Genomic DNA, 26,834 nt, shown 5'->3' on the forward strand with positions numbered 1-26,834 from the left:
CCCCCATCCGCATGGAGTCTGTGGATCTGCTCTGGTTAAGCGTCATGATAGGCATCGTCCTCCTTGCAACTCGTTACCCCGACCTCGGCTGGCCCTTTCCCATTGCAATGCAACGATCCACTGTAGGATTGACAATTTGATCGTCTTGACTGGCTGGGTATGGCGATAAATTACCTTAGGTAGCTTGTCCGAGAGAAGAGGGTGTGACTCGTCGTGCTACCCAGGGTTTAAAAAGGCGGACATGCTCCGAGACATTCAACTTTCTTTATAGGTGCCGGCCCGCAACTCATTTCCACGTTGGAAGATCTGCAGAGCACTCTAATTTTCTCCTTCTCCTCCGCGTTGTCTTCACACAAACTCAGTATACAATTGCTAGAAGCCATCGGATAGCAGAAATGGCTCTCAACCACACAGAAAAAGATGAAGGCAACGAGTCGCCCGTTTCCCTCGACCCTGAGCGCTCCAACGTTCGCGATGCCGTTCACACAGACGACGCCACGGTGGTTTGCCCGTCGAGTACCACTGACAACAAGCTCATGACCAAGATTGATCTCCATGTCATTCCTTTCTTGTGTATCATGTACTTGCTTGCTTTCCTGGGTTCGTATACTCACAATGTGTTGCGTCGCATCGCAAATAACCGGCTAATACCATGACTTACAGATCGTGTAAACATCGCTAATGCCGACGTTTTTGGCCTTTCTGAAGAACTCGGCCTCGAAAAGACAGAATACAATACCGCCCTCGTCGTCTTCTTCGTGCCATACGTCCTCTTTGAGATCCCCTCCAACATTCTTCTCAAGCGCTTTAAGCCCCATGTCTGGCTCAGTCTCAACATGTTCCTCTTCGGCCTTACCACCCTCCTCCAGGGTCTGGTCCAGAACTACAGCGGTCTTATTGCGACTCGCTTCTTCCTGGGTCTTTTTGAGACGGGCATGTTCCCTGGTGGTAAGTTGATCTAGTGTATTGTGGTATAGCACATATGACTTACACCAAACGCAGCCTTCTACTTGATCGGCATGTGGTATCGCCGACACGAAGCTCAGCGCCGCTACTCTTTCTTCTTCAACAGCACCACTCTCGCCGGCGCATTCGGTGGTCTTCTCGCTGCAGCCATCGGTAAGATGAGCGGTATGCGTGGCTACGCCGGTTGGCGCTGGATCTTTATCCTTGAGGGTGGTCTTACCGTTCTCGTTAGCTTCTTCTTCTATTTCCTGCTCCCCGATTTCCCTGAGCAGGCCAAGTGGCTCACCAGCGAAGAGAAGAACTACGTCACAGCAAGACTACGCATTGACCAGGGTCACGCCGGCGCCGAGCGCAAGACGACCTTTGCCGATGCGCTCAACGTGCTCAAGGACTACAAGATCATCATTGGTGGCTTCATGTACTTCGGTCTTATTGTGCCCGCATACGGCTATGCCTACTTTGCGCCTGGTATCATCAAGACATACGGATACAGTCCCATTCAGACACAACTTTATAGCGTTCCTCCTTGGGCTGCTGCTTTTGGCTTCTCGCTTGCTATCGCATTTGCGTCAGACAAGCTTCGACACCGAGCCTCGTTTGCTATTTTCGCCATCCTCGTCGCCATCGCCGGTTTTGCAATACTCCTCTCCGTCCACAACAACCATTCTGTTCAGTATGGTGCTCTATTCCTCGTCACCATGGGCGCATACACTGCTATGCCCATCATTGTTTGCTGGTTCAACATGAACCTCGGAGGCCACAGGAGACGAAGCATTGGCAGCGCATGGCAGGTTGGTTTCGGAAACATTGGTGGTATTATCGCCGTGTATTCCTTCTTGGCCAAGGATGCACCGAAGTTCATCCCGGGTTACTCCATCTGCATTGCATTCACCATCCTGTCGATCATCGCCTGTCTTTCATACGCTGCCGTGATCCTATACGAGAACAAGAAGAGAGATGCGAACCCACCACAGACCGAACTCACCAACGAGGAGAAGGCCGAGCTGGGCGATAATGCGCCGACATACAGATATCTGCTGTAGATAGAGTTGTACATGTGGCTGGTACACAAAAGTTGGATACATACCCTGAGTAATTATTTTGCGTAATGTTGATGAATCACGAATGATCCAAAGAGCTTTCTAGCGTACTGTTTGTTCATTACCTGTGCTATCCCGTTGGTGATTCTGTTTTGAATCTGACTCTGAGCCGCTTCTGATCGATTGGTCCTCAGGGATAAAGTCCTCCATTTCGATGCATTCATGTACAAGTCAACACTGCCTCTGGGGAACATGGAGGCTCGGCGGTATTGCTTTTAATTCTTCGTGACCCCCCTCTGTAGTGCATCACATCGGATTAGACGCTGGCCGTAGACAATGCGGTCAGGTTAATTTCACAACTCTGGAATTCAAGAGCAGTTCCTGTAACTATCCATGAAAAAAAAAAAAAGAAAACTCTTTAACGATGTTCACTTTGTGCCTCTACAGAGTGGTAATAAAGGATGCAGGTGGATAGAAGATTGACTTACACCAACGGGTGGGATCCTTCGCTAAACCCAATTCCGCCCAGCTTCTACTACTGCCCCTCCATACACACGCCCTTCACGTAAAACAAAACCCCACTAACAAGGCGTCAACTGCGCCCAAGTCAACCAAACTTTCTACTGTTTTTAGCTCTTCTGGTTGATTGAAGTATAAATACAATTCTCATAGAGGGTATCTTGAAGTTTCTGTACAGTCATCACCTACCATACGTTTACAATGGCCACAATTCGACATGCCCGAAGGGAGGGTAAGCTCCAACATGCTTCTAGAGAGTCGCCATGGCGCTAACTTAAGCTCTCTGCAGACGCTCCCATAATTCTGCAGCTCATCCAGGAGCTCGCCGATTACGAGAAGGAGCCTGATGCCAACAAGGCGACCGTTGAAAGCATTCAGGCCACAGTCGCGTTCGCACCCTCGGACTCCCCTAACATCGACGCCTCCGTTATCCCAGCCACGGAGCCTATCTCACCAACGAAGCCCGCTCGATGCCTTCTCCTCTTTACTCCCGAAGGTGAAGCCGCCGGCATGGCATTGTACTTCTACAACTACAGCACATGGCGCTCGCGTGCAGGTATCTACTTAGAGGACCTGTACGTGCGAGAATCGGCGCGTGGCAAGGGATACGGCAAGAAGTTGTTGAGCACTCTGGCTAAGCAAGTCCTTGCCATTGATGGTGCTCGACTCGATTGGGTAGTGCTCAAGTGGAACGAGCCCAGCATCAAATTCTACGAGAGCCTTGGTGCATACGCTATGAACGACTGGGTCGGTATGCGAGTAGATGGCGAGGGCCTGAACAAGCTGGCCAATTTGACGGATTGATAGACCCAATGGAAAAGAAAACAAGTTCAACGTTCATGAGCACGGAGGCCGTATGAAATGTGATGTCTATGATTTCGGCGTTCTGAGAGGTTTGATCGCAGTCTTTGATCGTGACTCTGGCGCCTTTTGAGTCTGGGAGAAGGGTTTTGACTCTTCACCCTTGCTATTGACGCCCTCGAAGATAGCGAGTTGCGCTTTTGTAGGAGGAACCGCAGGATTAGTCAAAGCACCCCATATGAACTTGGGCCTGCCTGGCTTTGAATTTGGGTCCATCTTCGGGGTGAAATGCCAGACTCGTTGATAAGCACGCTTAAACCACCTGGGCGACAATTCCTGATGGTCGAACTTTGGCTGATATGGATGCTTTTCCTTATCCCGTCCAACCAAAGCATAAACGGATAGCGGACTCTGACGCTCAACCTGGTAGGCCGGCCGAGAAGCATATCCCTCCCAATCCCAGGCATCAGGCTTAGTAGTAGCACCACGTGAGGGCTTCGCAGCAGGCCGTCTTTCTGGGACCTTCCACTGATCTTCCTGTTGAGCGCCACTGCTGAGACGGCCAAGAAGATCCCATTCATCTTTTCCAAGCGGTGGCATCGCTTTGGAAGAAATGCGCTTCCAGAAGCTTGCTCGCTTGGCTTGATATATATTTTGGGGTGTTGGCTTTCCCCAGATGGTTTGGGGAGGAACCGCTTGGTCGGGATTAAGACTCTTGATATCGGTTTTAGGCCAAGATAGTCTTGCTGAATTCTGCAACTCCCTCTGACTGCGGAGGAGCTTTCGGAGTTTCTCGGTATTCCATTTCTCATAGAATGCTGGCTGAAGAGGGTTTGGTCCTTTTCTTACTAGGGGCGCTTTTGGTATTGTTTCTTCTCCATTGCTTGGCGTATCGCTAGTGTCCTCCGGAGAATTCGTAGAGGGTTGACTTTCTATCACTGTTTCGGCTGGTTCATGTTGCAATTTAGTTCCTTTAGGCTCGGTCGTTTCTGGAGGTTTCTTATCCGCTTCAACTCCTTGGATCAAGGCTTCCAAAGCATCCGAGTTGCTGGGAGGTTCGGTTTGTATATAGTTCGAAAGTAGCCTTCGTCTTCGGGCCCCTGTTCTGCCAAATGCGTCCATTATTAAGTCTGACATCCGCGATTGCTTGCCACTGTTTGCTGCTCTTAATCTGCGCAGAAGATTGGCCGCACTGGCACGGTGCTTGTTTTGGAGACGATCATATTTTCGATGGCTTCGAAATCGTGTGCGAATGCGGTGCGTAACCTCTGGACGTATTGCTGGAGGGAGATATGATGTTTCGCGAAGGATGTGTCGATAAAGGTGAAGAGGAGGGAGATGGGCGGGAATTGTGGAATGAGGACGAGGCATTATGGCGACTGTATAAGGGACAAAGAGAGTGGAGGAGAGGCTAAAGGCCTGTGAAAGAGTTTTAATTGGCAATTACAAATGCTCAAGATTGCATATTGAAAAGGATCTCGAAGCATTCAAATGTCTACAATGGTATAATTTTCATTTCTACGGTAGATCTTCGGGCAGTGGGTTCAGGTGCTCAAGAGCACGAACAATTATAGCAGATAGAAAGGAACAGTGAACTGGATCTGATATATCTGCAACTATCTGATTTACTCCAAAGTCATGGACTGGAGGCAGAAGGTGATGTGTCTCAGTCATATCAGTGAACCATCATGATGGCAGGGGTGAGAAGTCGCCTGGAGATACTTGTGCTGGAACAATAAGAGCTTGCAAAATGCACCCCACGTCATTGATGGCATTGTATAACTGTGTTTCAACAGTGCGAATGTAGCTGGAGATCTATGCATTTCACATTCAAGGGAGTACCTGTTGTGCTATGCATAAAACAAAGAGAGGCCAAGTTATGACGGCCATCAACAAGTGGTTGCATTAGTGGCCTCGAGAATCCGCGCGTGGCCTGAGAATAAATGGCCCTGAGCTTCGTGTTACTTGCACAATTTTGATCCATCCAATGGCCTGCTCGGAAACAACAAAGGCATGGTCACTGCAGCAGGCCAAGTTACAATGTTAGCGGGCCTCAAGATGAGTACCTCAAACTTCGCGAGGCTTGGCTCGTGCGTTCACGGCCTTTACGCGCTTTACGCGCGAGACACGTCCAAGGGCGCGACCGAGCACGAAACGGACACGTCTCGATTAATTGAACGCATCTTTTTTCTCTTCCCGTTCACGCTCGTCAGCCGAGGGATCGGGAATTTGCTGCAAGTGAGCACAAACTAACAAGTCACTTTGACGTGCATAAGCTTAGTACCGTTGACGATGGTACATTAATTGCCTCCACCGAAGCCAATTTATCCCTCTTTATCAGATGCAGAAGTAACCTGCATTAGCATCTTCTGGGCAACTTTGCTCTGCAATCACACCTGCAATCTTCATCTCTTCTCTGCTTTCATCCTCACCTCGCTCTCTTACACGAGTTTAATTGAAAGCAGCTACAGTGGAGGTCTTCACCGGACCAACTGAGCTACAGGCGGCTCATTACGCAAAACCCGCTAAAGCATTGGTTCTCAGCACACTCCCCGCTCGTCTCTGGGGCATCTTCCAGGTACCTGAGACCCTGGGCTGGTTCACCTGCAACTCACTTCCAATCACTTGCACAACTCCGCCCTGGCCCGCCCACTGCACTATCTCGAGCTACTCATTTCGTCTCAACTCCATCTTCATTCTGCAACCACCCAGTTTTTAAGCGCACAAAACGACAGAAACTCGACGACGAAGCGCATGGGCGATCCCGGATAACTGCCTTTAGCCTCGTACGGCACTTTTGAAATACTGTATCCTATCATACTGGCCTGCCACTTCGACCTCTTGTTTCAAACTTTGCGCGTCTCCCTACCGATTGTACATACCCGTTCGACTCGTTCTTGTGGTACTCATTGGTGCTGTGATGCTATTACGCCTTTCATCAATCCACCTCGAAAAATCCACTCGACTGAAAACGTATTAATATCACGCTACGAGTAATCACCTTTAATACGAGATGCCGTCAGCATCGCAATCATCTCAACAGTCATTCAGCATGAGCCAACAATCGCATTCTGGTGTGGGTAACTCCTTCCGAGGTTACAATGGCGATTCTGAAGGAGCCACCATCTACTCGGTATACAATGCCCATGAACTACACTACTCTCCCTCTACTAACAATCGTCTGATATAGGCATCATATTCTGGCGTGGATGTATACGAGATGGAGGTTAACAATGTCGCCGTGATGCGCCGTCGCAACGACTCATGGCTCAATGCGACCCAGATCCTAAAAGTTGCCGGAGTAGATAAGGGGAAGCGCACCAAGATTCTCGAGAAAGAAATCCAGACGGGCGAGCATGAAAAGGTTCAAGGCGGTTATGGAAAGTATCAAGGTACTTGGATAAAATTCGATCGAGGTGTCCAAGTTTGCCGTCAATACGGAGTCGAGGAGCTTTTGCGACCACTCTTGACCTACGACATGGGTCAGGATGGAGGTGTTGCTGGTCGAGGTGATTTTAATACGCCAACCAAGGAACAAGCTATGGCCGCACAGAGGAAACGGTTGTATAATCAAAGTACGGACGGAAGACCTAACGGTCTAAGTGGGACATTTTTCAAGAATATCTCGACTACTGCTTCACATGCCGTCGCCGCCATCAGCAAAGCTCGCTTCGATTCACCAGGCCCTCGAAGCCGTAATGGCCCTTCGAGAGCGCCCTCCTTTAGCCGCCAAGCATCCATGCAGAACGGAGACGATTTCCCTAGCAACTCTCAACAGAGCTTTGCTTCTGATTATGGACAACAAGTTGATTCAGCATACTCGACGCAACAGATTAACAACTCAGTTCAGATTAATGAGACAGAGCCTCCCCGAAAACGTCAACGAGTGACCATGACGCCAGGCGATAGCTTTAGCGGATACGGACAAAATATGGATATGTATGCAGCGGCCTTCCCTGGATCACCAACAGAACCAAACGAGTCCTTTATCTACACCCAAAATACTATGCAGGATGGCTCGCCGGTGGACGAGGGCAGTGGGCCCCTGGCGCCTCTCCCTTACGAGATGTCACCAGAGGTTGAGATGAAGCGAAACATGTTGATGAGCTTGTTTCTGGAAGCTCCTGGCACCGATCCTACAAAGCACGATATGCTCCGAAGTTACACCCCGAAGGAATTGGATATGCCTATCGACTTGCAAAGCCATACTGCTCTTCATTGGGCTGCTACACTCGCCCGTATGCCTCTACTCCGTGCTCTCATCGCTGCTGGCGCTTCCCCGTCCCGCGTAAATGCTTCCGGCGAAACAGCCCTGATGAGGGCATGTTTAGTCACAAATTCACAGGATCATAACTCGTTTCCTGACCTCCTAGAGGTTTTGGGAAGCACCATAGAGGCACGAGACCACAAGGGACGGACGGTGCTTCATCATATTGCGGTAACGAGCGCTGTCAAGGGACGCAACGCTGCAAGCCGATATTACCTCGAAAGCCTTCTGGAGTGGGTTGTAAGGCAGGGCAGTGCACCTAACAGCCAGGCTACCAACGGGAATGGGCCCAGCGGCTCGCAGTCGGGCCACCCAAAAATGGGAATCGCTCGCTTCATGAGTGAGATAGTCAATGCTCAAGATAGCGTTGGCGACACCGCCCTGAACATTGCATCACGAATCGGAAATCGCAGTATCATTTCACAACTATTAGAGGTCGGCGCCGATCCGAACATCGCCAACCGTGTTGGTTTGCGCCCCCTTGACTTTGGCATTGGTAGTGAGAATGTTGAGGACAAAACGAACGGCGAAGCCAGTGTGGATAAGAATGGTGCGACAGGGACAAATCAACGCAGCCGTGAGAGCAGTGATGAGATAGTAGCCTGTAAGTTGACCACAACTCGAGGATCCACTGGTTCATTGCTAACAAGAACAGCCATCTCTCACCTATTATCAGAAACAGGCTCCGCTTTCCAAACTGAGATGAAGGCTAAACAAGCTTCTCTCGACACTCTTCATACCACTCTCCGCACTACGTCAACACAACTGGGCGAAGCCCGACGAACTTTCGAGCATTTGAGCGCGACACTGAAGAAGCAACAATTAGCTAGGCAAAAGGTCGCCAATCTGTCACACGCACGTGAAGACGAGCAAGTCCGTCTTATGCAGGAACAGTCTAGAGCATCACAGCCCAACCCCTCATCTTCATGGGAAACAGAGCTATCGGCTATGCTCGAAGCCGCTGATGATACCTCGGGCGGCGGCTTTGGTGGTGAGGGTCTCCTCCCTTCAGCAGCGGTTCTCCGTGCGCGTATTCGTGCCGTCGAGGGACGCCGCGATATGACTCGAAAGATGGTCCACGCCCTAAAAGGACGGAGTCGCGATGTTGAAGTCAAGTACCGTCGTGTGGTGGCGCTGTGCACGGGAGTTCAAGAAGACGAGGTGGACGCTGTTATTGACGGTCTACTCAAAGCTGTGGAAAGCGAACACGAGGAGCTCGAAATCAACCGTGTGAGACGCTTCCTCGGCGGCGTCGAAGGCGTCGTGCACTGATGCTGAGCGCTTCTTCTTGGATTCTTCGACTGCACAGCACACAGCGGTTTGTGCTTATTGCAGACTGTAACGACTACACTTTCTGTACGATTCTGTGTTTATTTGTACACGGTGCTTTTGATACCCGCTGAGCCCGAAAAGCACCGCTGCTCGTGGTGAATTAGAACGATGGGCGTTTTCTTACTTACTGGCATGGGCTCCACCCCTTTCTGTTTATATCTCCATTACTGTTTCAAGCTTTTTGTCACATTATCGTTTTGTCTACGAGAACCGAAGATTGGACGATTATTTATACCTTTATTTTTGGACGAGAAGGAGTGAGCATAAAAGAGGAGAGGGGAGGAGATAGTTGGCTAGGTAGCTTTCTTGACGAGTAATGGTGTATAACATATGACATGAAGAGTATTTATTGAAGGGCGTGCTTTTCACTTTGGTGAATATAAGTTATGTGATGAGAGACTGGGGCAGACTTTATGTGCCGTTCTGGGTAACACTCCTGTGTCGCCCAATTCAAAACTCCAAACGCCATGCAATGCCATGCGATATATACAACCAAGCAGCTGACTTGTCCAGTTCAGCTCAAATACCCAGGGCGATGTTTCCGATAATCTAATGGCATGTTTATGCGACGCCGTTGCGATATACCCCTTCCCATCTCTCCTCTACACCCCCAACTTTGTTCCTCAAGACCCTGATCTCAGCGTCAAGCTCGTCTACGTTTCTTGACAGTGCGCTGACTTCCTCAAACCGTCTTGAACCCTGGGCGGTCTTGACCATAGCTTCAACCATGAAACGCTGCTCTTCCAAGACAACGAGTCGCTCGCGAAGCTCCTTTTCCTCCGCCTCGAGCTGACTGACAACCGTACTTCCTTCACTAGGTGCTTGCGACGATGTCTCCTCAGCTAGCTCTGAGTGTCGTAAACTCGATCCGGAGTGGTGATGTGAAGCGAGAAGTCGTGAAGTTGAGACTGCTGTAGAAGATGACGCAGATGAGCGTGAGCGGAGCAGCTGAGGGAGGCTCTTTAGAGGAAGCATATTTGTGTGAAGGAAGCCACTAGCGTATGTATATATCGCCATTTGAAGACGCCGTTGTGTTGCGCTCTCGGTTGGAAGGTCTCGCAGGCGCTTCGCAGCAGTGCCATATTTTCCAAAGCTATCAACCAGGCGCTTGCGAATTTTGGCGGCTTCTTGAATTTGTGCATGTGTAGGAGGCGGCTTGTTAAGATCAATTTCTCCGCTCTCCTTTTTCTCCGGTTGTAAATTCAGCAAAGCTCGATGAAAAGATGGTAGAAGTTGCTGGATTCCACGTTCGAACTGCCTCAAGGTTTCGTATGCTCGTTGATCGGCTGGTTTGTGCTGTAATGAAGCTGTAAAGTCCCGGGCAGAGAAAATTGTGTGCTTGCAATCACGACACATCCGAATGTCTATCCCAACTTGCCCATCACCGGCTACTGATAGGGGCTTTTCGGTCCCCGGAGGCGCTCTTATCGCTCCATTAGTTTCGCTCGACACATTAAGACCAACTTCAGAAGAGCATCCTGTTTGCGGGTCTCCACAAACCACACGGCCACATATACGGCAATGGTGCCTTCTAAACGTCCAAGAGCCAAATTCCTGCTGGCAAAAGGGGCATTTCGAGACGGTAGCATCTTCTTCCCAAGTAACAACAGATTGCTCGATGAGCTTCCGAGGGTTCTTTTGTCCTGCTAGTGATGTGACTGGGCCTAGTAAGGAGCCATTGGATTGTGTAAGCTTTTCGGGAGGGTTCGCTAATAGCTTTGTGAGTTTTGTTAATCTTTTTTCGAGCCGCGAGATTTCTAGATTCTGGCGCTCGACCTTTTTTCTTCTTATTTCCACGAATGCGTTAGTGTGGTCCGTCAATACACCCTGGTGATCGTTGTATCCTTCTCTTGATTTAAAGCATGTCTCGCATACTCGTGCCCAGTAGCCTCGAACCGGTTCGTGTTTTGCGCTTCGACTTAATTTCATTTGGTACATGGTATGTTCCTCACAGAATAATCGTCCACAATGTCGGCAGTTTATGCTTCCATTTAAAGGACCCAGACTTCTTCCGCATGTCGGATCTGTGCAAAGATCGTAGCTTGTAGACCGTTGCCAATGATGTCGTGTGATTAGTTCGTCAGGGTCAATAGGGCCTTCGAGAGGGTTCTTTCCAGCAGCAATGGATGGCGCGGCAACAGGGAGCGATTCGTTTGATTCAAAGACATCGAGACCGCGTAGTTTTTGGTTGATGAGGGACAGAGGCTGAAATCGTTTGGCCTTAAGAACCTGCTTGTCAAACCACGTCTTGACCTCATCCTGCTCCTCTTCTGGTAATTCTTGGTGGTTGTCGTCGATATGTCGATTTAGTTGGAGAAGGGTCAACTAAGGGAATTGTAGTTAATAACCAGCATTCAAATCCGATGTCAGCATAGTTTACCATCTCTTCGTTGCATATTGGGCAGACAAGTGCGCCATCAGCAGGGCCCTTCCCTTGAGCACCAACGCTGATGCTATTTCCGATGTCCTGGCCCGGGAGATCTGGTGAGATACCACTAACGGGCGGGGATATTGACGATGAAGCTATCGAGATGCTGCTTTCGGACGCTGCTAATGGACTTGCTACTCGAGGCGCATTCGTAACCGGAGGTGTCGGGGGAGCAAGGCCCCTGCCGCTGCCTAGGACACGGCCGCCGCCCAATTTGCGGCCCGACATGATTCAGAAATTTCGAAATTAGAAGACAAAATCAAAGATAGAAAGAGTGCGACCGTAGTTGGTCGAGCTCTATCTTGAGCTGCACCGCGGGGGGATGTTGGAAGTAAGATGGTGGATTGAGGGGATACAGGATAGCCTGGCAAGGTACTGCTCCCAGTGGCTTGGTGCTCATGCCAGCCAGATAAAGAGGTACCTTTGACTCGGAGCTCCAAAGGCGGTGAACCAAGTACACTTATAGCGTGCGTCATACCATGCCAAATAAGGTTAGCTCTTATTCGCTTCCTCCCGTTCCCCGTCCATAGGGAGCAAGAAAACTCAGGACTGTTATCTTAAGCGATAAAAATACTTGGGTAAGTTTGGTCGAAATCGGTAGGTCTATAGATCAATCATTTTTGACGCCTTAGTTAAGCGTCAGAAGTTTTCTTGCTCCCTAAGACCCATCGTGTCTTATCACAACCCCTGCAGCTCCGATAAGAATCAACCTTTTGTCACCTTTACCGTCCCTGGCTTTAGTTGATGGGGAAAAATGACCCCCATTCAGAAGCCAGTATCAGCCCAGCCGGCGCTGGCATCTCCGGCATCTCCTCCCGCCTCATCTACTCCCTCCTCTGAATCTTCTTCTGCTTCTGCTTCTTCTTCCTCTGCTCCAGTCGCAATGGCAAAGACTTATCCTCCTGTGCAGCCTGGAGGCAGTTTGATTTTAGCATGGCAAATCAAGCACAAGAAAGTGCTTGTTGTCGGCGGTGGTGAGGTATGTCTGAATCATCATCACATGCGCCGAGCCTCGAGACTTTGATGTCTGAAGCGCTCATCAATCACGAACTACCGTACAATCAATGATTCATTTTACCTGACAATACTCTTTAGGTCGCTGCTGGCCGAATCCTAAACTGCCTCAACGCCGATGCCAACGTCACTGTCGTGTGCCCCAAGTCCGGCCTCAACGATGAAGTCGCCTACCGAGTTAGCGAAGGTCAAGTTGCCCACGTCGACCGATTATTCGAACCCGAAGATTTAGACGGAGCCAGCATGGTTCTGGTCGCTATCGACGACCCTGCCGCCTCGACCGTCATTTGGAAGCTTTGCAAGGAGAGAAGGGTTCCCGCCAACATCGCCGACGTACCACCTGAATGCGATTTCTATTTCGGCAGTATCCATCGCGATGGTCCCCTCCAGATTATGGTCAGCACCAACGGCAAAGGACCCAGGTTGGCGGCAGCTATTCGGCAGTTTATCGCCAAGCAGCTACCCAAGAATGCCGGTAATGCCATCGAGACTATCGGTGAACTACGACTCAGATTAAGAAAGATGGCCCCTAAACCTGAGGATGGACCCAAGCGAATGCTTTGGTCAGTTTCATCAATCCCTTTGCACACGGACTACACTGACAATGCCGATAATAGGATGTCCAAAGTTAGCGATACCTACAAGTGGGACGAGATGTGCGGCCTCACAGACGAAGACATGGACAATCTGCTTCTGTTTTACCCTGCAAACAAAGTCCCTGCGATGGACGTTCTGCTAGCCCTCCGCGGAGGCACCGACGTCAAGAAACTCGACGTCTTTGACGGTTCATTCGGCTTCAGCGTCGGCGCCTAGATACCGACAACACATACAGCAGGCAATATCTACTATGCGATGGCGCAAGATACGGAGAACACTACGATGTATACAATATTTATTTGGGATAAGGTGCATATATGGTTTGGAACATTTTGACTACGTATTGTAGATGGGGAAGACACTGCCATAGCCTTATTTGGTATGGAAACAGCAGTTGCAGAACAATTTACCAGGCGAGGTGCGGTATTATTTGTTGGAGACATAGTATTCATTCTAGATTGTCGTGTTTACAAATCTTTGAAATTACTCAGACATGTGGATAGTCAATCCCGAGACACATCGGCAGTTGATGTCCAAACAAAACGAAACGCGATGATTCGCTCGGCAGTTGTCAGTGTCAGCGCTGTACATACAATATGTAGGAATGATGATCATTAATTTTTGTATTTTTTTCTATGGTCGAGTTTTCTTCCGCTCGACTTTTTGACTGATCTATTCTATGTCGTCATGCATCATAACTTGGTATCATGAAAGCCTCTACAGCTTAAGAACAACCTTGTGGGTAGCGGTCTTCTCCTTCTCATCGCCAAAAACATCAATGTCCCAGTCAGGAGAGTCTGAAGGATGTTAGCAAAAATTCAAGTATTTGGGGTCTTGTGGATTGAGACTTACAGGTCTTGGGAATGTTGAAACGCTGGGGCTTCTCGCCGAACTTCTCAAGCTCCTTGATAGCCTCCTCGTCGATCTCAACCTCCTCGAAGTTGCTGCGAATGCGAGCGGGAGTAACGGACTTGGGAATGACGATGTGGTTGTCGAGGGTGGACCAGGCGAGGATAACCTGGGCGGGGGTGACCTCCTTGCCCTTGGACTTGCTGAGGCGCTCAGCGATGGCCTTGACCTCGGGGGTGTTGATGAGGAGAGGCTCGCCCCATGAGTTGTTGCCGAAGGCAGAGTAGGCAGTCAGGTAGATACCCTTCTCCTTCTGGTACTTGACAAGCTCGGGCTGAGGAAGACGAGGGTGGCGCTCGACTTGGTTGATGGCGGGGGTGACACCGGTGTCCTTAATGATGGTCTCGAGCTAGTGGGGGTTAGTTATGTGTTCAAAAGTCGGATTGAAGCATTGTAGAAGCTTACCATCTCAATGGAGAAGTTGGAGACACCAATGGAGCGGACCTTCTCCTTGGGCAGCTTGGTAACAGCCTCCCAGGTCTGAGACAGACTGACGCCCTGGTCAAGCTCGGTCTTGTTCTTATCGTCGGCCTTGAGAGGGAAGAGCTCGGGGCCGTTCTTGAAGGCGACGGGCCAGTGGATCAGCCAGAGCTGTTCATATATGGTTAGCTGTGTGTGGAAACGAGTGGATGCAGCTTCAACTCACGTCAAGGTAGTCAAGACCAAGCTCCTCAAGGGAGTCGTCGAGAGCACCGGGAACCTCCTCAGGGCGGTGCTTGTTGTTCCAGAGCTTGCCGGTGATGAAGATGTCCTCACGCTTGAGGCCGGGGACGTCGTTGAGGGCCTTCTTGATACCCTCACCAACCTCACGCTGGTTCTGGTAGATCTTGGCAAGATCGAGGTGGCGGTAGCCGGCCTTGAGGGCCTCGTAGACACCGTTGCCGACCTCACCGGGGGCAGCCTGCCAGGTGCCGTAGCCGATCTGGGGCATCTTGTGGCCCGAGTTGAGGGTGACAGTTCGACCGAAAGACATGATTGCGATTGTGTTTTTGGGTGAGGGTGGTATGTGAGAGGGTTGTGTATGTGTGAGAATAGGGAGAGAGAAAAGAGAGAAATATCAACCTGGGAGAGGAGAGGAGAGGTGGAGGGGTTTATAAGAAGAATTGCGTAGCTGCAACAACCGCCAGAGACGCAAGAGTAAGGTAAGGTAATGTAATGTAATAAACGTGGACGCGTTATGACAGCAGATGAGGACCCATTTGGTTACTCATGCTACTTGCTATCGCCATAGATATCCACATTTACATCTTGATCCTCTCCAATGCCATGTCTCGCGCATCGAGAACCCTGGTGGTGACGGCTCCCTCCCCCACCACCAACTCCTCATCTACGATAGCTGTAACAGGTATGACTTGTTGCACTAAAAAGGTACTCATGATACCTAAATGGGCAGCTCCGAAGGGCGTTTAGAGAGACTGATTCGCTAATCAAGGCATCGATCGAGAAGCTTCTACTGTGCAAAAACACCAGCCGCAAACTGCCGTGCCTATCACCAGACGAAACCAAACCAAAGACGCCGCGGGGCAATTTACTGCCCCACGTCAAAAGTCGTCATTGCCCCGTTGAAGGGGCTAAAAAAGCCCGCATTTGCTAGCGCTGCGTGTACTCCGTAGCGCTCCTGTTGTTGCGATGCGGATGCGCCTGAGAATGATATCAGCGACTTTTTTTTGCTCGTGGGGTGCAAGCTTTCGGTCTAGTTACCCCGAGTCAATGCTAAAATGCCACTACTAACAGGTGATTCTCGTGTATCATTGGCACGGCTGTACCTACCTAGCTCTTGGGGTTTCTAGTGGGAATATGGAGAAGGCGTGCTTAGTGGAATCCAATGCTAACGTTAGTTGGTATTTTGTGGTGAGTGTCTGTCAAACTTGTCATGAGGGGTAACGACCATGTTGAGAAGCTGAGAGAGCATGGTAAAAAGGGGGGATGTTTGTATATCTGTTGGATGTGCTTTACGAGCTAATGGATGTTCAGAACAAACTCATCCGCGTTATGTCAGAGAATCGAGACTTCAGGAGCTTCTGGCTAACAAATTATAAAGATATGATACAATCATGATAAAGGTTGGAGACTCTATTGCGCATTTCCCGGATCTTAAGGGACGACTCATGATGGTCTCCCTTCAGTGTAAACAATCCAACTTCTCAACCAGAAAGATTTTTTAGCCATCATAAGTACCACTTGCTATAACCCGTGTCGCTTCCATGACTTCATCCCACAAAACATCCGTATAACTGTCAATAGCATGTTGGTTGGTAGTTTGGAAACTCGGTCAATGGTAGTGATCCGATAGTTTGTTCATGAGAAGCTATTTATTAGTTTTAGTCTTAAACGGAGTTGACAGCGACCAAGATATATGGTGTAGATACTGCGCAGCATGAGACGATATGTTGTTGACAACTTAACGTACGTATACGCTTGTTCGAGACTGATGTAAAGCAAACCAAAACAAGTCAATAAAATATAGTAGCTATAATAGCAATAGAATACTAATTCCAGAGTTCAAAATAAGAAAGACAAGAAAAATCCAAAGGGATAGCCATGCAACAACCTCTTGGGATCCAACATCCTATGTCTCTTTCTTCTTCTCCGTCTCTTTCTTCTCCTTCGTCTCCTTCTTCTGTATGAACCACCGCTTTACAAAGGCGTAATCAATTCCAGTTTCCTCTAAACAATTCTTGTAATTTTTCATTGTTTCCTGTATCAAGTCCGAGCTTTTTGTCGCTTTTTTGTCAGGATTGAAGTTGAAATTCTTGCCCAGACTCGATTCTGGCAATACACAATCCTTATTCCAAATGAACTTACGATGCCGGCCCTTCCCAAATTCCATACGAAACCCGAGCTCACCGACAAATGTACTATCAATATCGTTCAATGTAACCGCTGGGAGTGCTTCTTTAGTCTTTTTCCCAGAAGCGTTGGTGAATGTTATTTTCCGCAGCGTGAGTGACTGTAGTGTCTCCCACGCATGCTTGTTGATTTCTCTCTTGGGTTGTCCATCTGGTGCCATGCCAGGAGGCGGAACAGGTTCGGTACGACGTGCCGGCGTTGGACGCGGAGGCTTCCATTTGCTGGGACCACGTTCACGCTCCGGCCGAGCATTGAATTCTTCCTCAGGTGCATTCAGGGGCTGGGTTTTAGATTCTGGTTCTGGTTCTGGCTCTGGCTCTGGCTCTGGCTCTGGCTCTGGCTCTGGCTCGATGTTCGTTCGTGAAGATTCTCCAGGTTTTTCACGGCCAATTTGGCTAATCATCATCGGTAAAACTTCAAAGTCCACGTCCTCCATCTCTACATCGTTGAGCGCCTCCATTTCTTCTCGCACTTGCATCCCCGTCGTTCGTATAGGCGCCTTTCCCTTAATGTCCTTCTTGCCGACCCTGTATGGCTCGGACGACCTCGATGGCAGCACCTTATCTTTATTGCGCTTCTTCAAATTCCTTAACTTGTTATTCTGCTCATGCCGACGTTTTATCATGGCTTCCTTGAGGCCTGACCAGATTTCTGAGGTAATTTCTCTTTCCTGCTCAGAGGTCTTCTGCATACGGTTGGATTCTTGCGCATCGAGATCGAGAGGAACTTCATTTTCAGCAAACGGGAATTGCTCCCTGGTAATTCCCATGCAATTCGTCAGACGCTCGAGGGCCCGTCCATTTGCTGGGAATACTTTTCCTTTGCCTAGACCTGGCATGACTCGCACGCCCCATGTTTTCTGCCGATATACAAGTTTATCGGCTTTCTCATTCAATGGATAGATAAGCCCCCTGAGAAGAGAGGCACCAAAGCGCTTGATGTCGCCCTTCGCCTTACCGAAGCTCATCTCTTTTTCTTTCACATCATATCCTTGCAATTCGTCGAGAAAGCGGAATATTCGATGCGTCCGTTTGTCAGGGACGTGTTGGTCTTGAAAATCACAGTTGTCGAGCGCAAGGAGGTCATAGGATGAAAACTCCTGGAGCATCCTGGAAACCGTCTCGCGACATTCTTTTTCGGCCTCTTTCGTCCATTTGTTAAATTTGCGAAACACGCCTGGTATGAGTTCCAGATGCTCTGCAACATCGGCGAGCAAGTCCAAGCCGTCGATTGTTTGGCTGATCAGATTGGAGAACTTGTCTTCTGTCTCAACATCGTTGTTGTGGGCTTCAATATGCCTCTTTACTTTATCCGTAGTCTTCCGGATGCCGACATACATGGAAGAATGTTTGTTCGAAATGAAGTTCTCAATGAGCTCAGCCACGATACGATGTTTTCCCTCTCGGCCACTGTCCAGAGCCTCTTCTTGGAAGTCAAGCATAATGTCTTCGCTGTCATAGTACTCTCTGATCAGCCAGTCCCGCTTGTACTCTGGCCTTCTAGTGGTATGGTAAATGTTCCGCATGGGCTCAGACGCGGCATGAATTGCTTCTTTACGGAATTCGAAGATGAAGAAAGCCGCGGCGTGCCGAATCAACTCCTGAAGTTGATGGTATGTCGCTGTATAGGAATGGAATTCCGCAGAACGATGGGGCCTAGATACAGCTGTCATCTTGCAGTATCTGAATTCTTCCATCGTGGGTGATTCTTGAAGTCTCTCCCGTTCGAAGGTTTCAAAGTCTTCCAAGGCCTTTGTAACAGCATCCCAGATGAAGAACTCGAAAAAGGCTCTTCGAAGTACACTTCTCATGCAACTTCGATATAGTACTCTGCGCAAGACTCCATCGTGGTAGTTTTGAGAGTACTCGTTTGTAAGATAGGTTGAGTCTTCGATAAGATTAGTCCAATGATGATCCTTTTGTTCCATGATGTATTTAACTAGATAGGCGGGGTTGTCAAAAAGATTCTTGATGTGTTCTTCAGCCGCTGCACATTTTTCCTTGAGCTTGGTGCGATACCTTTGTAGGTTGACCCCGGTGCAATTTGGCTCATACTGTCGAATGGACGCGATGTCTTGCATTGTTTCGGCTCCTTTCTTTTCTTTCATCATCTTGATCTTTTGTCTTGCTGAAGTCCCAATTTCCAGAATTTCCTCTTTGCTGAGTTTGCTAATGTGGCCTGTGATCAGCTCCTGCTTTGCTAGATCAAGCATCTGTCTGCAGAAAGTAGCCAAGAATAGGTATGTAATAGCTTGGGAATGCAGTATAAGCCATGCTTCCATGCTACCGAACATCCGTCCGGCGGATTGTAAGTTCTCAAATCTGTTTTCATCCATCCCGGATGAGTATCGTAGAAAGGGTCTAGGTTCACACCAAGCTCTATGGTATTGTTTTCCGTACTCATAGTCTTTCACCGGGACAAACATGACATAACACGAAGGATCGCAAGCGCCTGACAAAATATGGGACTGCTTTCCTAGGTGCATGCGATTGTTATCTTGGAAGACAAAGTCAATGGGGTGAAGTCGGGCCCGATAGTGGATGAACATGAGCAGATTGAGCGGGATAGAAAGATCCTCCTTGTTGATGTGTGAGACCAAGAAGCGAGCTCTGTGCTTTCGCAGTACATCTTCAACTTCGTAGTTGCACCAGGCTTGTTCGGAGGTGTCTACTGCAGGGTCTGGGCTCGGTTTCCTCAAATTTCGGAACTTGACATCGTCCATGATAGCATCTTCCATGGCCTGCCTTTCGTCATGATAGTTCCCTGTATTGCGGTAGAGTGGGTACTGTCTCTTTTCCTCAAGTCTCCTCGGTATACCGTTGTTTTCCCAGTGGAAGTTGACTCTGACGTTGCGGAGGTATTCATGGGCAAACTCGTCGAGATCACTTGAATGGTTGGGGTTGATATGGCCGTCAGGATCTAGGCTGAAATCACTGTCCATGTGACCGGGTCTTGACTTTGAACGGTTGTTGGTGTATTGGGCATTGAATGCGGTTGTAGCCTCTTCCCAGCTGTTCTCCAGGCAGTCTTGAATGCGTAGAGTCTCTCCATTTTGGTCTCTGATTTTTCCATCAGTGAGGTTGATAATGGTCTCCTGGATCTCTCGCTCTTTGCCGACTACGAGTTCATTCAATCTCGACCATTCCGATTCAACGAGAACGTTGACATGCCTGAATTCTTCCGCAAGCTCTTTAGTTGGCCTTCCCGGGTCAACCGGTGGCCATACAGAGTTTCTTCCATAACCATGAAAGGCACAAAGGACGCGGGCACTTCTCAGTGATTGGCTATGTTTTGCTTTCTCTGCACGAAGATGTTCTTCCCTAGCAAAGTCTTCGAGATCTGAATCCAGGATCGATCCATGCGTTGGATCGCCTAGCTTGTAGTTTTTCCCGAGCCACTTGACATGGTAGTTCGAGTATTCGTATTCTGTGGATTCCTGCCACTCGTCGGCCATTGTGATATGCAAATTTCCCTTATTGAGAACTGGGTCATGGGTCAACTGTTGTCTTGGAAAGGGAATTGACTCGTTTAAAGAACTAATGAGTAGAGAAAGACTTGTCGAGATCGTCTTCAGACGTTCCACAGACGAAAAAGCCCAGGAAGAGTTCCCAAAAAATAATATCAGTAGTCTCAAGTAGTCGTAGCTTCTCTCCTAAGTGCTTTTATCAGACTTATAAGCTGCCTGATTGATATGGACATCCGAAGAGTGCGGTCGGAAGCTTTAGTCCACAATAGACCTTGAAGGAACAAAGAAAACAGAAGCAGTTGAGCGCTTACACCCTTGAATTGCTCGGATCATCCAGTATTGTGTGTGAGTGCCCATTCTACTCACGTATCTAACGCCATGTTTGCGTCCAGATCCATCTGCCAGACCCTCGCAAGGGCGCTGCCAGAGTTTCTTGCGGGCACTTTTTTGTCTTTTCAATCCACTCCATAGACCGCATTGGTTGCACAGGCAGTTGGGGCTTCGGAACTGGGATACCATGAGGAGCACTGACATTTGTGGTATTCTTTGTTTCGAGTCCGAGTGGCTGGGCGAGTGTTGGTCGATCGAACAAACTTATTGAGCTATAAGCGTATGAAAGCACAAGTCAAAGTATCTCGCATTACCCAACATCAATATTGAAGGGAGCTTATTGACCGTATGGTGTCTTTGTGTTAGCATAAGTTGACCTTTGGGCGATGGCTGCAGGACAATCCGACCACTATGTTGGGACGACCCAAGATTGCAATACAAGTCCACATTGAAGTGTGAGAGACCTTGTTCTATAGCAGACAAAGCCGGTGCGCATTCACGGGCGATCCATTAGGGTGCACAGGTGATAGCTTCCCTATCTCTCGGTATGTAGCATGTACGAAGCGTAACTCCCAGAACCGGAAGGGTGAGAAACTGGGAAGATTTCATCTCTGAGGGTGATCGAAAGCATTCATGAAAAGATTAATCGGCCTCCGTTGGCCATCCATATTCTGCTATGGATAAAATGAAAAGGCAATGGTGAGTTAAGTTGCGAGGAAAGAAGATATCATCCTTCGCGCTTAGTCATCAGATTAACGCTATCCTTCCCTTCGAATCAAATGCACCAAGCTTTCATCTAAGGTACCGATCTTACCAGCATATCTCTGACATGGGCGGACTATAACCGGTAGAATCACGTAAAACTCATGATTCAATTCTGCGCATTCTTTGTAAATTCCTTTCAAGGAAAGAGGTCCCAAAGACGCGTCTGACCTTGCGATACACACTCAAAACCCCACATTCAAGCCAGAACAATAACAGTAGCCAAGAATCGCGCCAAACACTCAAAGCAGAAAGATATCAGGCACTGAGCAAATACTGCAGTGATCGCAAGGATGGCGCGCCTGAGTGCTCAAGGCGTTGCGTCTACGGAGGTTCAGCAATCTCCAACGCAGTCGCTCAATACCACCTCTGAAAACGCCAACGATGGAACAGTTCCGCCCTTCTTCAACACGACTTTCTCTACTCATCGTGTTTCCCCTATGCACATTGGAAAATCACGTCTCACCAATCAACGGCTCCAAGTCATCGCCAGCCGCCTTCGTGATACCCTCGTCGGTGATGTAGTTCGTGGCATTCAACTCAGGTTGGAGGCAGCAGATACATCTCTCGGCCAAGTCGGTGCTCTTAATGGTGTCCGAATCGAGTGGTTTCATGCGAGTACATTTTTGGGTGAAGACGCTCCTGATTTCGACCTCGAAGCTCCACGCGGCGATCAGAGCGACCTCCCGGACGACCAGAAACAAGGGCTCTGGATAAGCATAGAGCATGAGAATGCTGCTTATGCTGCGATTCTTCTACCTGGACTATCAGACTCTTCAGAGTCGCGGCAGATGAATGATAAAAGCAGGTTTCTATATCTACCATTATTGTTAATGCGCATGCCTCAGCAACTAAAGAGCGTTGTAGCAGATTGGCTTGCTGCTTCATTCGACTGCCGCGTCAGTCGGGTAACGATGGGAACGAAGACTATCCTTGGAGTATGGGAAAGCTGGGTCGCAAACGAAGGGCTCAACGACCGAGGCATTGACTTTACCATAACACTTGCATTCAACATGTCTCTTCAGACCAGCGAGGGCCTAACAGCTATCGACAAAACCCAAACTCAAGAGGAAGCCTTGGCTAACCCAGGGCTTCGATCTGTTGATATCACCATATCTGCACAAGACCTTCGTCGCTTTGTGCGCGCTGGTGAAAAGAGCCATATCCCAGGTGATGCTTCTTGGCAAGGAGACGCCCGTGAACGCCGTAGGCTTGCCGGGGGGAACACAGACGATGGCTGGGCTTGGCGTACAAAGGGACCTGCTGAAGCATCCCCCTTCACCGAAGCCTTGGGGCTCTATCTACATCACCATCTTGCACTGAATCTTTTTCATCCCAGCGTACATGTTACTCAGATCTCCTGCGCTGGGTTTGTGCTCGGTCAGAGTCGCCTAAAGATCATAATGCCTGGTGAGATCAGTCAGAGCCTCTCCCGCGCTGCGTGGTCCTTCGTGGCTCAACTTGGGCAAAGAGTTCAGGGCGAGCAGCTGCCGCAGGTATTTGTCAATCAACCTGGAGTTTGAGCCAGCGCGTTGGCTCGGTTTACCTACATCTACCTGGCACCTTCGGTTCGTGAATGCCGGTGCGCCAGGAACCAGATTTTAGTGCAGGGCCGTTCTGTGCATTTCTTTGTTCGAAATCATCCTCGACAGGGTATCTTTTCTGACTGCCCATCATGATCAGGCTGAAGGGGCAGTCCGAAGAGCTCAAGAATCACGAACCGAATGATGCAAATGCCACTGGAAGGGTGATTGGCCCAATGCTTTGCTTTCACACACCATCTTTCGTTGCACGGAGTAACCTCTGACGAAATACCATCGGCCCTTTTGACAGTAATGAAGATACAATTTCTGTCGAAGGGGGAAAGAATTCAACTCAGATCAACCAATGCCAGTATCCAGCGTTCGTTTTGGGAATACCTCCTTTCTCAAGTATCCTTCACCGGTTGCAGCTTCACTGCCTGCCTCTACGACAAACATTGCTTTTGGGATGCTGAGACTGAGCGCGGAAACCCATTCCCGTTGCACCATTGTCTTCAAAGAAACCAATGGAGCTGGATCAAGCACAATTCGGCCTGCGACTCTTTTAGTCACCAAGTCTGTGTCTTCTCATCTTGTGGCATGTAATTCGAGGTGTCATATTCTGTCAGCCTCAATCGTCGCATATACAGCAAAACCTGTTGTTTGTTGTGCGGTTTAATTTCGCAAAAGCGCCTCTTTATGATATGGTGTAGATTATGATCTGTGCTGGCTGATCGGGCGCCAGCACCTTGGCATAATTTAAGCAGGGCAATAAGTCAGACAAACAAGGCTGTGTCGTGAAATGTGGTGGAGATGACAACAAAGAGGGGGGGCTATTTTTGGTGATGTTTTTGCACATTATGGAACTCGTGCATTTGAAGCTGGAGATACGACACACAACGAGGACGTTGCCTCAATGTCCTTGCTTGTTCTTGGAGATGGAAAGTTTCGACCATTCTTCATCACGATCAGGAGGAGCAATGCTGTGGCACGACAACGGCTGCTGATGTATCAGAAGTTCGGATGAGCGCTACGGAATCGCTGACTCAATGGCCGAAGGCTACAGCGGCAAGCAAAGCTGGAGCCATACTTTCATATAAGGCCGGGGATAGATATCAATAAAGCTGATTCCAAGAAGCCACATGCAATTGTCATGCTCATTGGCATCAGAAGAGATGAAAGTGTTTGCCGTCGCCAAGCATCCTTGAGCTTCCATGTTCAAGCTTATGGTAGCATCACAGCATGCTATTCATAGTTTTATTAAGACCATAGCGCGATTATTTACGTCGATAATCAATCCCGATACAATGGAATTGGTATTTTGGTCAAGCCTTCGCCATTCTTTTCCGGAGCCAACGTAATGAAAAGAAATAGGTCTTGGCACGCCTTTTCTCATCGCCTACAATCTTCGGTGTGCGTGTGGTGACCCAGTGACAAGTTGCGGAAGGGTTAGTGACTGAGCTGAACACCTTTGTCTCTAAATGCGGCACAGACCGCACAAGAAGATCCTATATTTGTCACTGAAAGTGAATATCACATAGAGACAACTTAAGCAATGTTGCCTCTGATAGCATCTGCAATGAAATCTGATCACGGCCTAGTACTGTTTCACAGCTTCAAGCCCTTGGTCGGACAAGCCCCAGAGCTTGCCGCTGCCAAAGTCGCCAGAGCTCTTGACAGCTTGCTTTGATATACGAATGTGGTCAGGTGCTTGGGGTTCGTCTCGGTGTGTTGAAGCGACCTGTTCCAGCTGGAGGGATAACCACAGATGTCGTTCGGACTCCGTCCAGTTATACCCATGCTATCCGCAATCTTGCAGTGCATCCCGTGCGGGCTGTGCCTTGAAAGTAGAAAGAGGCTGCTTTACGTGAGCTGATGCTGTCACTCGACGGCAATAAGCGAGAGTCCCATGTTTGCTGAAAGTCGGGGGCTTTACTGATCCCTTACTCTTTACCTTGGTCCTCAGTCACCCTTCTTCATCTTCTTATTCCGAGGCTGCCAGACTCGCCTTTGGACCCTACCAAAACAATCATTGCACTTCATTAACGTCATCCTCGAGGCCGAATCATCAATTTCAGCACTTAAATGTCTGAAGCTCGTACGCATTGGGGTCTCTCGTGCCCGAACGGAGGCCGTTTCTACGTCTGTGAAGATGACGATACCCAGTTCATAGGTTGTTGTATCAATGACCCTTGTGGCAGGAATAATGGTACCTGTTCTGACGGCGATTTGCGTGCCACGACCTTCGACTCTGATAAATACTCTCAACTTCCTCAGCAGGACTGTGACAATTCTCAAGGTGTCGACAACTGGTACTCATGTGCCTCTACCAACCCGCCTTTCCTGGGATGCTGCAGCCAGAATGCTTGTAGCTCAGGCTGTCCAAGGGCAAAGCTTGTGCCGGCTAAGTTGTCTGAAGTTGAGAATAACAGGCTCAATTTCCTTCACCCTAGTGGAAGCGGAAGCTCTACTACCTCGAGTGTGTCCGAGACAGCCTCTACGACAGCTTCGAGCACTTCTGCAGTTGAGACAACTGAGAGCGATGGCTTAGGAGCTGGATCCACTGCCGGTATCGCCGTGGGTGCATCAGTCGGAGGTCTGATTGCCCTCATTCTCGTGGCCTGGCTGTTCTGGTGGAAGCCCAGACAGAAGAGCAAGCATCGACAAGAACGCAATGCTGGTTACAGTGTGCCTCCAGCTGCACCGACACTGACGGCGAATCCGTTTCCACCTCCAAGTGTTCCTATTCACCCGAGCACATTCGTCGCCCAATCTCCCATGAGTGGCTATCAGCGTAAGGAAACTCGTTCAGAAGGAGACTGGGCACTAACAAAACGCAGAGCCATTCACTTCATCTCCCACGGTTATGAGCCAGCATCATAGCGGTTTATCTTCAATTGAACAGTTCCAAAAGTATTTTCCGAGCATCTCTCATTCTGAACGACCGCAATCCTACGCACACTTTTCGGAGCACAGTGCCCAACATGCACACAGCCCCAGCCTTCTTCCTCGCTACCATCAACAGTACAACCACAACCACAACCAACAGCGGATGGGTATCGCTTCAGAAATGGTTGGTAGTAATACACTTCCACAAGAAATGAGTACCGGTTCAGAGCATCGCATCAATCGTAACTCAAGCATTAGTCCAGAGACGGAGTTGAGCCTCGCCAGACCGTAAATGAGTTGAACAGAGTACCTGGTATCCAGTAACTGTTGAGGACTTCAAAATATGGCGTTGCATTTGAGTCGGATCCTCAGTAGGATGGTTTCGCCTGCTATAAGAACTGCGGACAACTGCGCGTAGTGTCATACATTCGAATATTTAGAGCAAGCGCTTCATGTATCTGGGGTACTCACAGCTGGAGAAGGGGCAGGGCATGGTTTGTTTGTACCTAGGACAAACGGATACAGCATATCTATTACTAGCATGTTTTAATGCAAATATTTAATCACCGACTGTGTTTGCAATATGCCAAACGGAACCTGGGGGTTGCAAACGGCAATGACTTTGCAACCTGTCACAGGAAGCTCGTTTGTTTGCGTCTGACGAAACTTATGTCACAAGTTGGAAAATTACGACATTCTTTCTCTCCGAAATTTTTCCAACGGCCGCCAGGATAATTGTCGAAAAGTGGCGTTCTGTATGTATTTCATGGCTTCAAAAAGTGCATAACCCGTTGCTTTTTGTATTTGTATCACAAGAAAGTCGTTGAAGTGATCGAGATGGTGGATCAGCCAAGGCCCCAGTTCGAAATAACGCGACCATTTCAGTCCAAATTTTGGTGAAGATAGCTCAGATTATTTTTGAGTCTGACCTCGGTTTCATGCGTAACAAGCTATGTCATCCCGCCCCTCATGCTGGACAGATCCAACCACACAGAATGCATCGCTCGACACACCTGGAAGGTGAACCAGGTATGTGGGACATGGAGATGTCCTTGATTCAGTTCAAGCATGACATAACAGCCTTAACAATATTCATGCTACAACGTCATGGCGTGTCATGCCGAGAAATACAGCAGGTGTTTGG

At 49.0% G+C, this 26,834-nt stretch overlaps 10 protein-coding genes across 10 annotated transcripts; 6 read left to right on the forward strand and 4 right to left on the reverse strand.

Annotated features, from left to right (window-relative positions):
• Window positions 1-395: 395 nt before the first annotated feature.
• Window positions 396-2,009, forward strand: BKA55DRAFT_693362 (major facilitator superfamily domain-containing protein; the record flags this gene model as incomplete). Its single annotated transcript, XM_046199903.1, has 3 exons — window positions 396-600; window positions 664-948; window positions 1,003-2,009. The coding sequence occupies 3 exons, from the start codon at window positions 396-398 to the stop codon at window positions 2,007-2,009; spliced, it is 1,497 nt and encodes a 498-aa protein (XP_046046637.1).
• A 733-nt stretch (window positions 2,010-2,742) lies between these two features.
• BKA55DRAFT_596476 (acyl-CoA N-acyltransferase) lies at window positions 2,743-3,329 on the forward strand (the record flags this gene model as incomplete). The annotated part of the gene is made up of 2 exons (XM_046195952.1): window positions 2,743-2,757; window positions 2,835-3,329. The coding sequence occupies 2 exons, from the start codon at window positions 2,743-2,745 to the stop codon at window positions 3,327-3,329; spliced, it is 510 nt and encodes a 169-aa protein (XP_046046638.1).
• Window positions 3,330-3,395: 66 nt separating this feature from the next.
• BKA55DRAFT_517913 (uncharacterized protein) lies at window positions 3,396-4,697 on the reverse strand (the record flags this gene model as incomplete). The annotated part of the gene is made up of 1 exon (XM_046188224.1): window positions 3,396-4,697. The coding sequence occupies one exon, from the start codon at window positions 4,695-4,697 to the stop codon at window positions 3,396-3,398; it is 1,302 nt and encodes a 433-aa protein (XP_046046639.1).
• Window positions 4,698-5,959: 1,262 nt separating this feature from the next.
• On the forward strand, window positions 5,960-9,091 carry BKA55DRAFT_113104 (uncharacterized protein). Its single transcript, XM_046184734.1, has 3 exons — window positions 5,960-6,459; window positions 6,517-8,197; window positions 8,249-9,091. The coding sequence occupies exons 1-3, from the start codon at window positions 6,340-6,342 to the stop codon at window positions 8,863-8,865; spliced, it is 2,418 nt and encodes an 805-aa protein (XP_046046640.1). The 5' UTR covers window positions 5,960-6,339; the 3' UTR covers window positions 8,866-9,091.
• A 169-nt stretch (window positions 9,092-9,260) lies between these two features.
• BKA55DRAFT_576554 (FYVE zinc finger-domain-containing protein) lies at window positions 9,261-11,726 on the reverse strand. Its single transcript, XM_046193492.1, has 2 exons — window positions 11,306-11,726; window positions 9,261-11,250 (listed from the first exon to the last, which is right to left on the reverse strand). The coding sequence occupies exons 1-2, from the start codon at window positions 11,579-11,581 to the stop codon at window positions 9,487-9,489; spliced, it is 2,040 nt and encodes a 679-aa protein (XP_046046641.1). The 5' UTR covers window positions 11,582-11,726; the 3' UTR covers window positions 9,261-9,486.
• A 205-nt stretch (window positions 11,727-11,931) lies between these two features.
• BKA55DRAFT_576557 (uncharacterized protein) lies at window positions 11,932-13,588 on the forward strand. The gene is made up of 3 exons (XM_046193493.1): window positions 11,932-12,332; window positions 12,449-12,930; window positions 12,985-13,588. Exons 1-3 carry the CDS (start codon window positions 12,108-12,110, stop codon window positions 13,178-13,180), a joined length of 903 nt encoding a protein of 300 aa, XP_046046642.1. The 5' UTR covers window positions 11,932-12,107; the 3' UTR covers window positions 13,181-13,588.
• Window positions 13,589-13,681: 93 nt separating this feature from the next.
• On the reverse strand, window positions 13,682-14,846 carry BKA55DRAFT_517953 (NADP-dependent oxidoreductase domain-containing protein; the record flags this gene model as incomplete). The annotated part of the gene is made up of 4 exons (XM_046188230.1): window positions 13,682-13,761; window positions 13,817-14,222; window positions 14,279-14,464; window positions 14,520-14,846. The coding sequence occupies 4 exons, from the start codon at window positions 14,844-14,846 to the stop codon at window positions 13,682-13,684; spliced, it is 999 nt and encodes a 332-aa protein (XP_046046643.1).
• Window positions 14,847-16,442: 1,596 nt separating this feature from the next.
• On the reverse strand, window positions 16,443-20,177 carry BKA55DRAFT_693369 (uncharacterized protein; the record flags this gene model as incomplete). Its single annotated transcript, XM_046199904.1, has 1 exon — window positions 16,443-20,177. The coding sequence occupies one exon, from the start codon at window positions 20,175-20,177 to the stop codon at window positions 16,443-16,445; it is 3,735 nt and encodes a 1,244-aa protein (XP_046046644.1).
• A 1,131-nt stretch (window positions 20,178-21,308) lies between these two features.
• Window positions 21,309-22,986, forward strand: BKA55DRAFT_113197 (kinetochore complex Sim4 subunit Fta1-domain-containing protein). The gene is made up of 2 exons (XM_046184735.1): window positions 21,309-22,085; window positions 22,152-22,986. The coding sequence occupies exons 1-2, from the start codon at window positions 21,575-21,577 to the stop codon at window positions 22,802-22,804; spliced, it is 1,164 nt and encodes a 387-aa protein (XP_046046645.1). The 5' UTR covers window positions 21,309-21,574; the 3' UTR covers window positions 22,805-22,986.
• A 1,900-nt stretch (window positions 22,987-24,886) lies between these two features.
• Window positions 24,887-26,049, forward strand: BKA55DRAFT_596484 (uncharacterized protein; the record flags this gene model as incomplete). The annotated part of the gene is made up of 3 exons (XM_046195953.1): window positions 24,887-25,595; window positions 25,642-25,911; window positions 26,012-26,049. 3 exons carry the CDS (start codon window positions 24,887-24,889, stop codon window positions 26,047-26,049), a joined length of 1,017 nt encoding a protein of 338 aa, XP_046046646.1.
• Window positions 26,050-26,834: the final 785 nt, after the last annotated feature.

The sequence above is a fragment of the Fusarium redolens genome, assembly GCF_020744475.1.
Source record: "Fusarium redolens strain MPI-CAGE-AT-0023 chromosome Unknown BKA55scaffold_13, whole genome shotgun sequence".
In the NCBI taxonomy this organism is placed as follows: domain Eukaryota; kingdom Fungi; phylum Ascomycota; class Sordariomycetes; order Hypocreales; family Nectriaceae; genus Fusarium; species Fusarium redolens.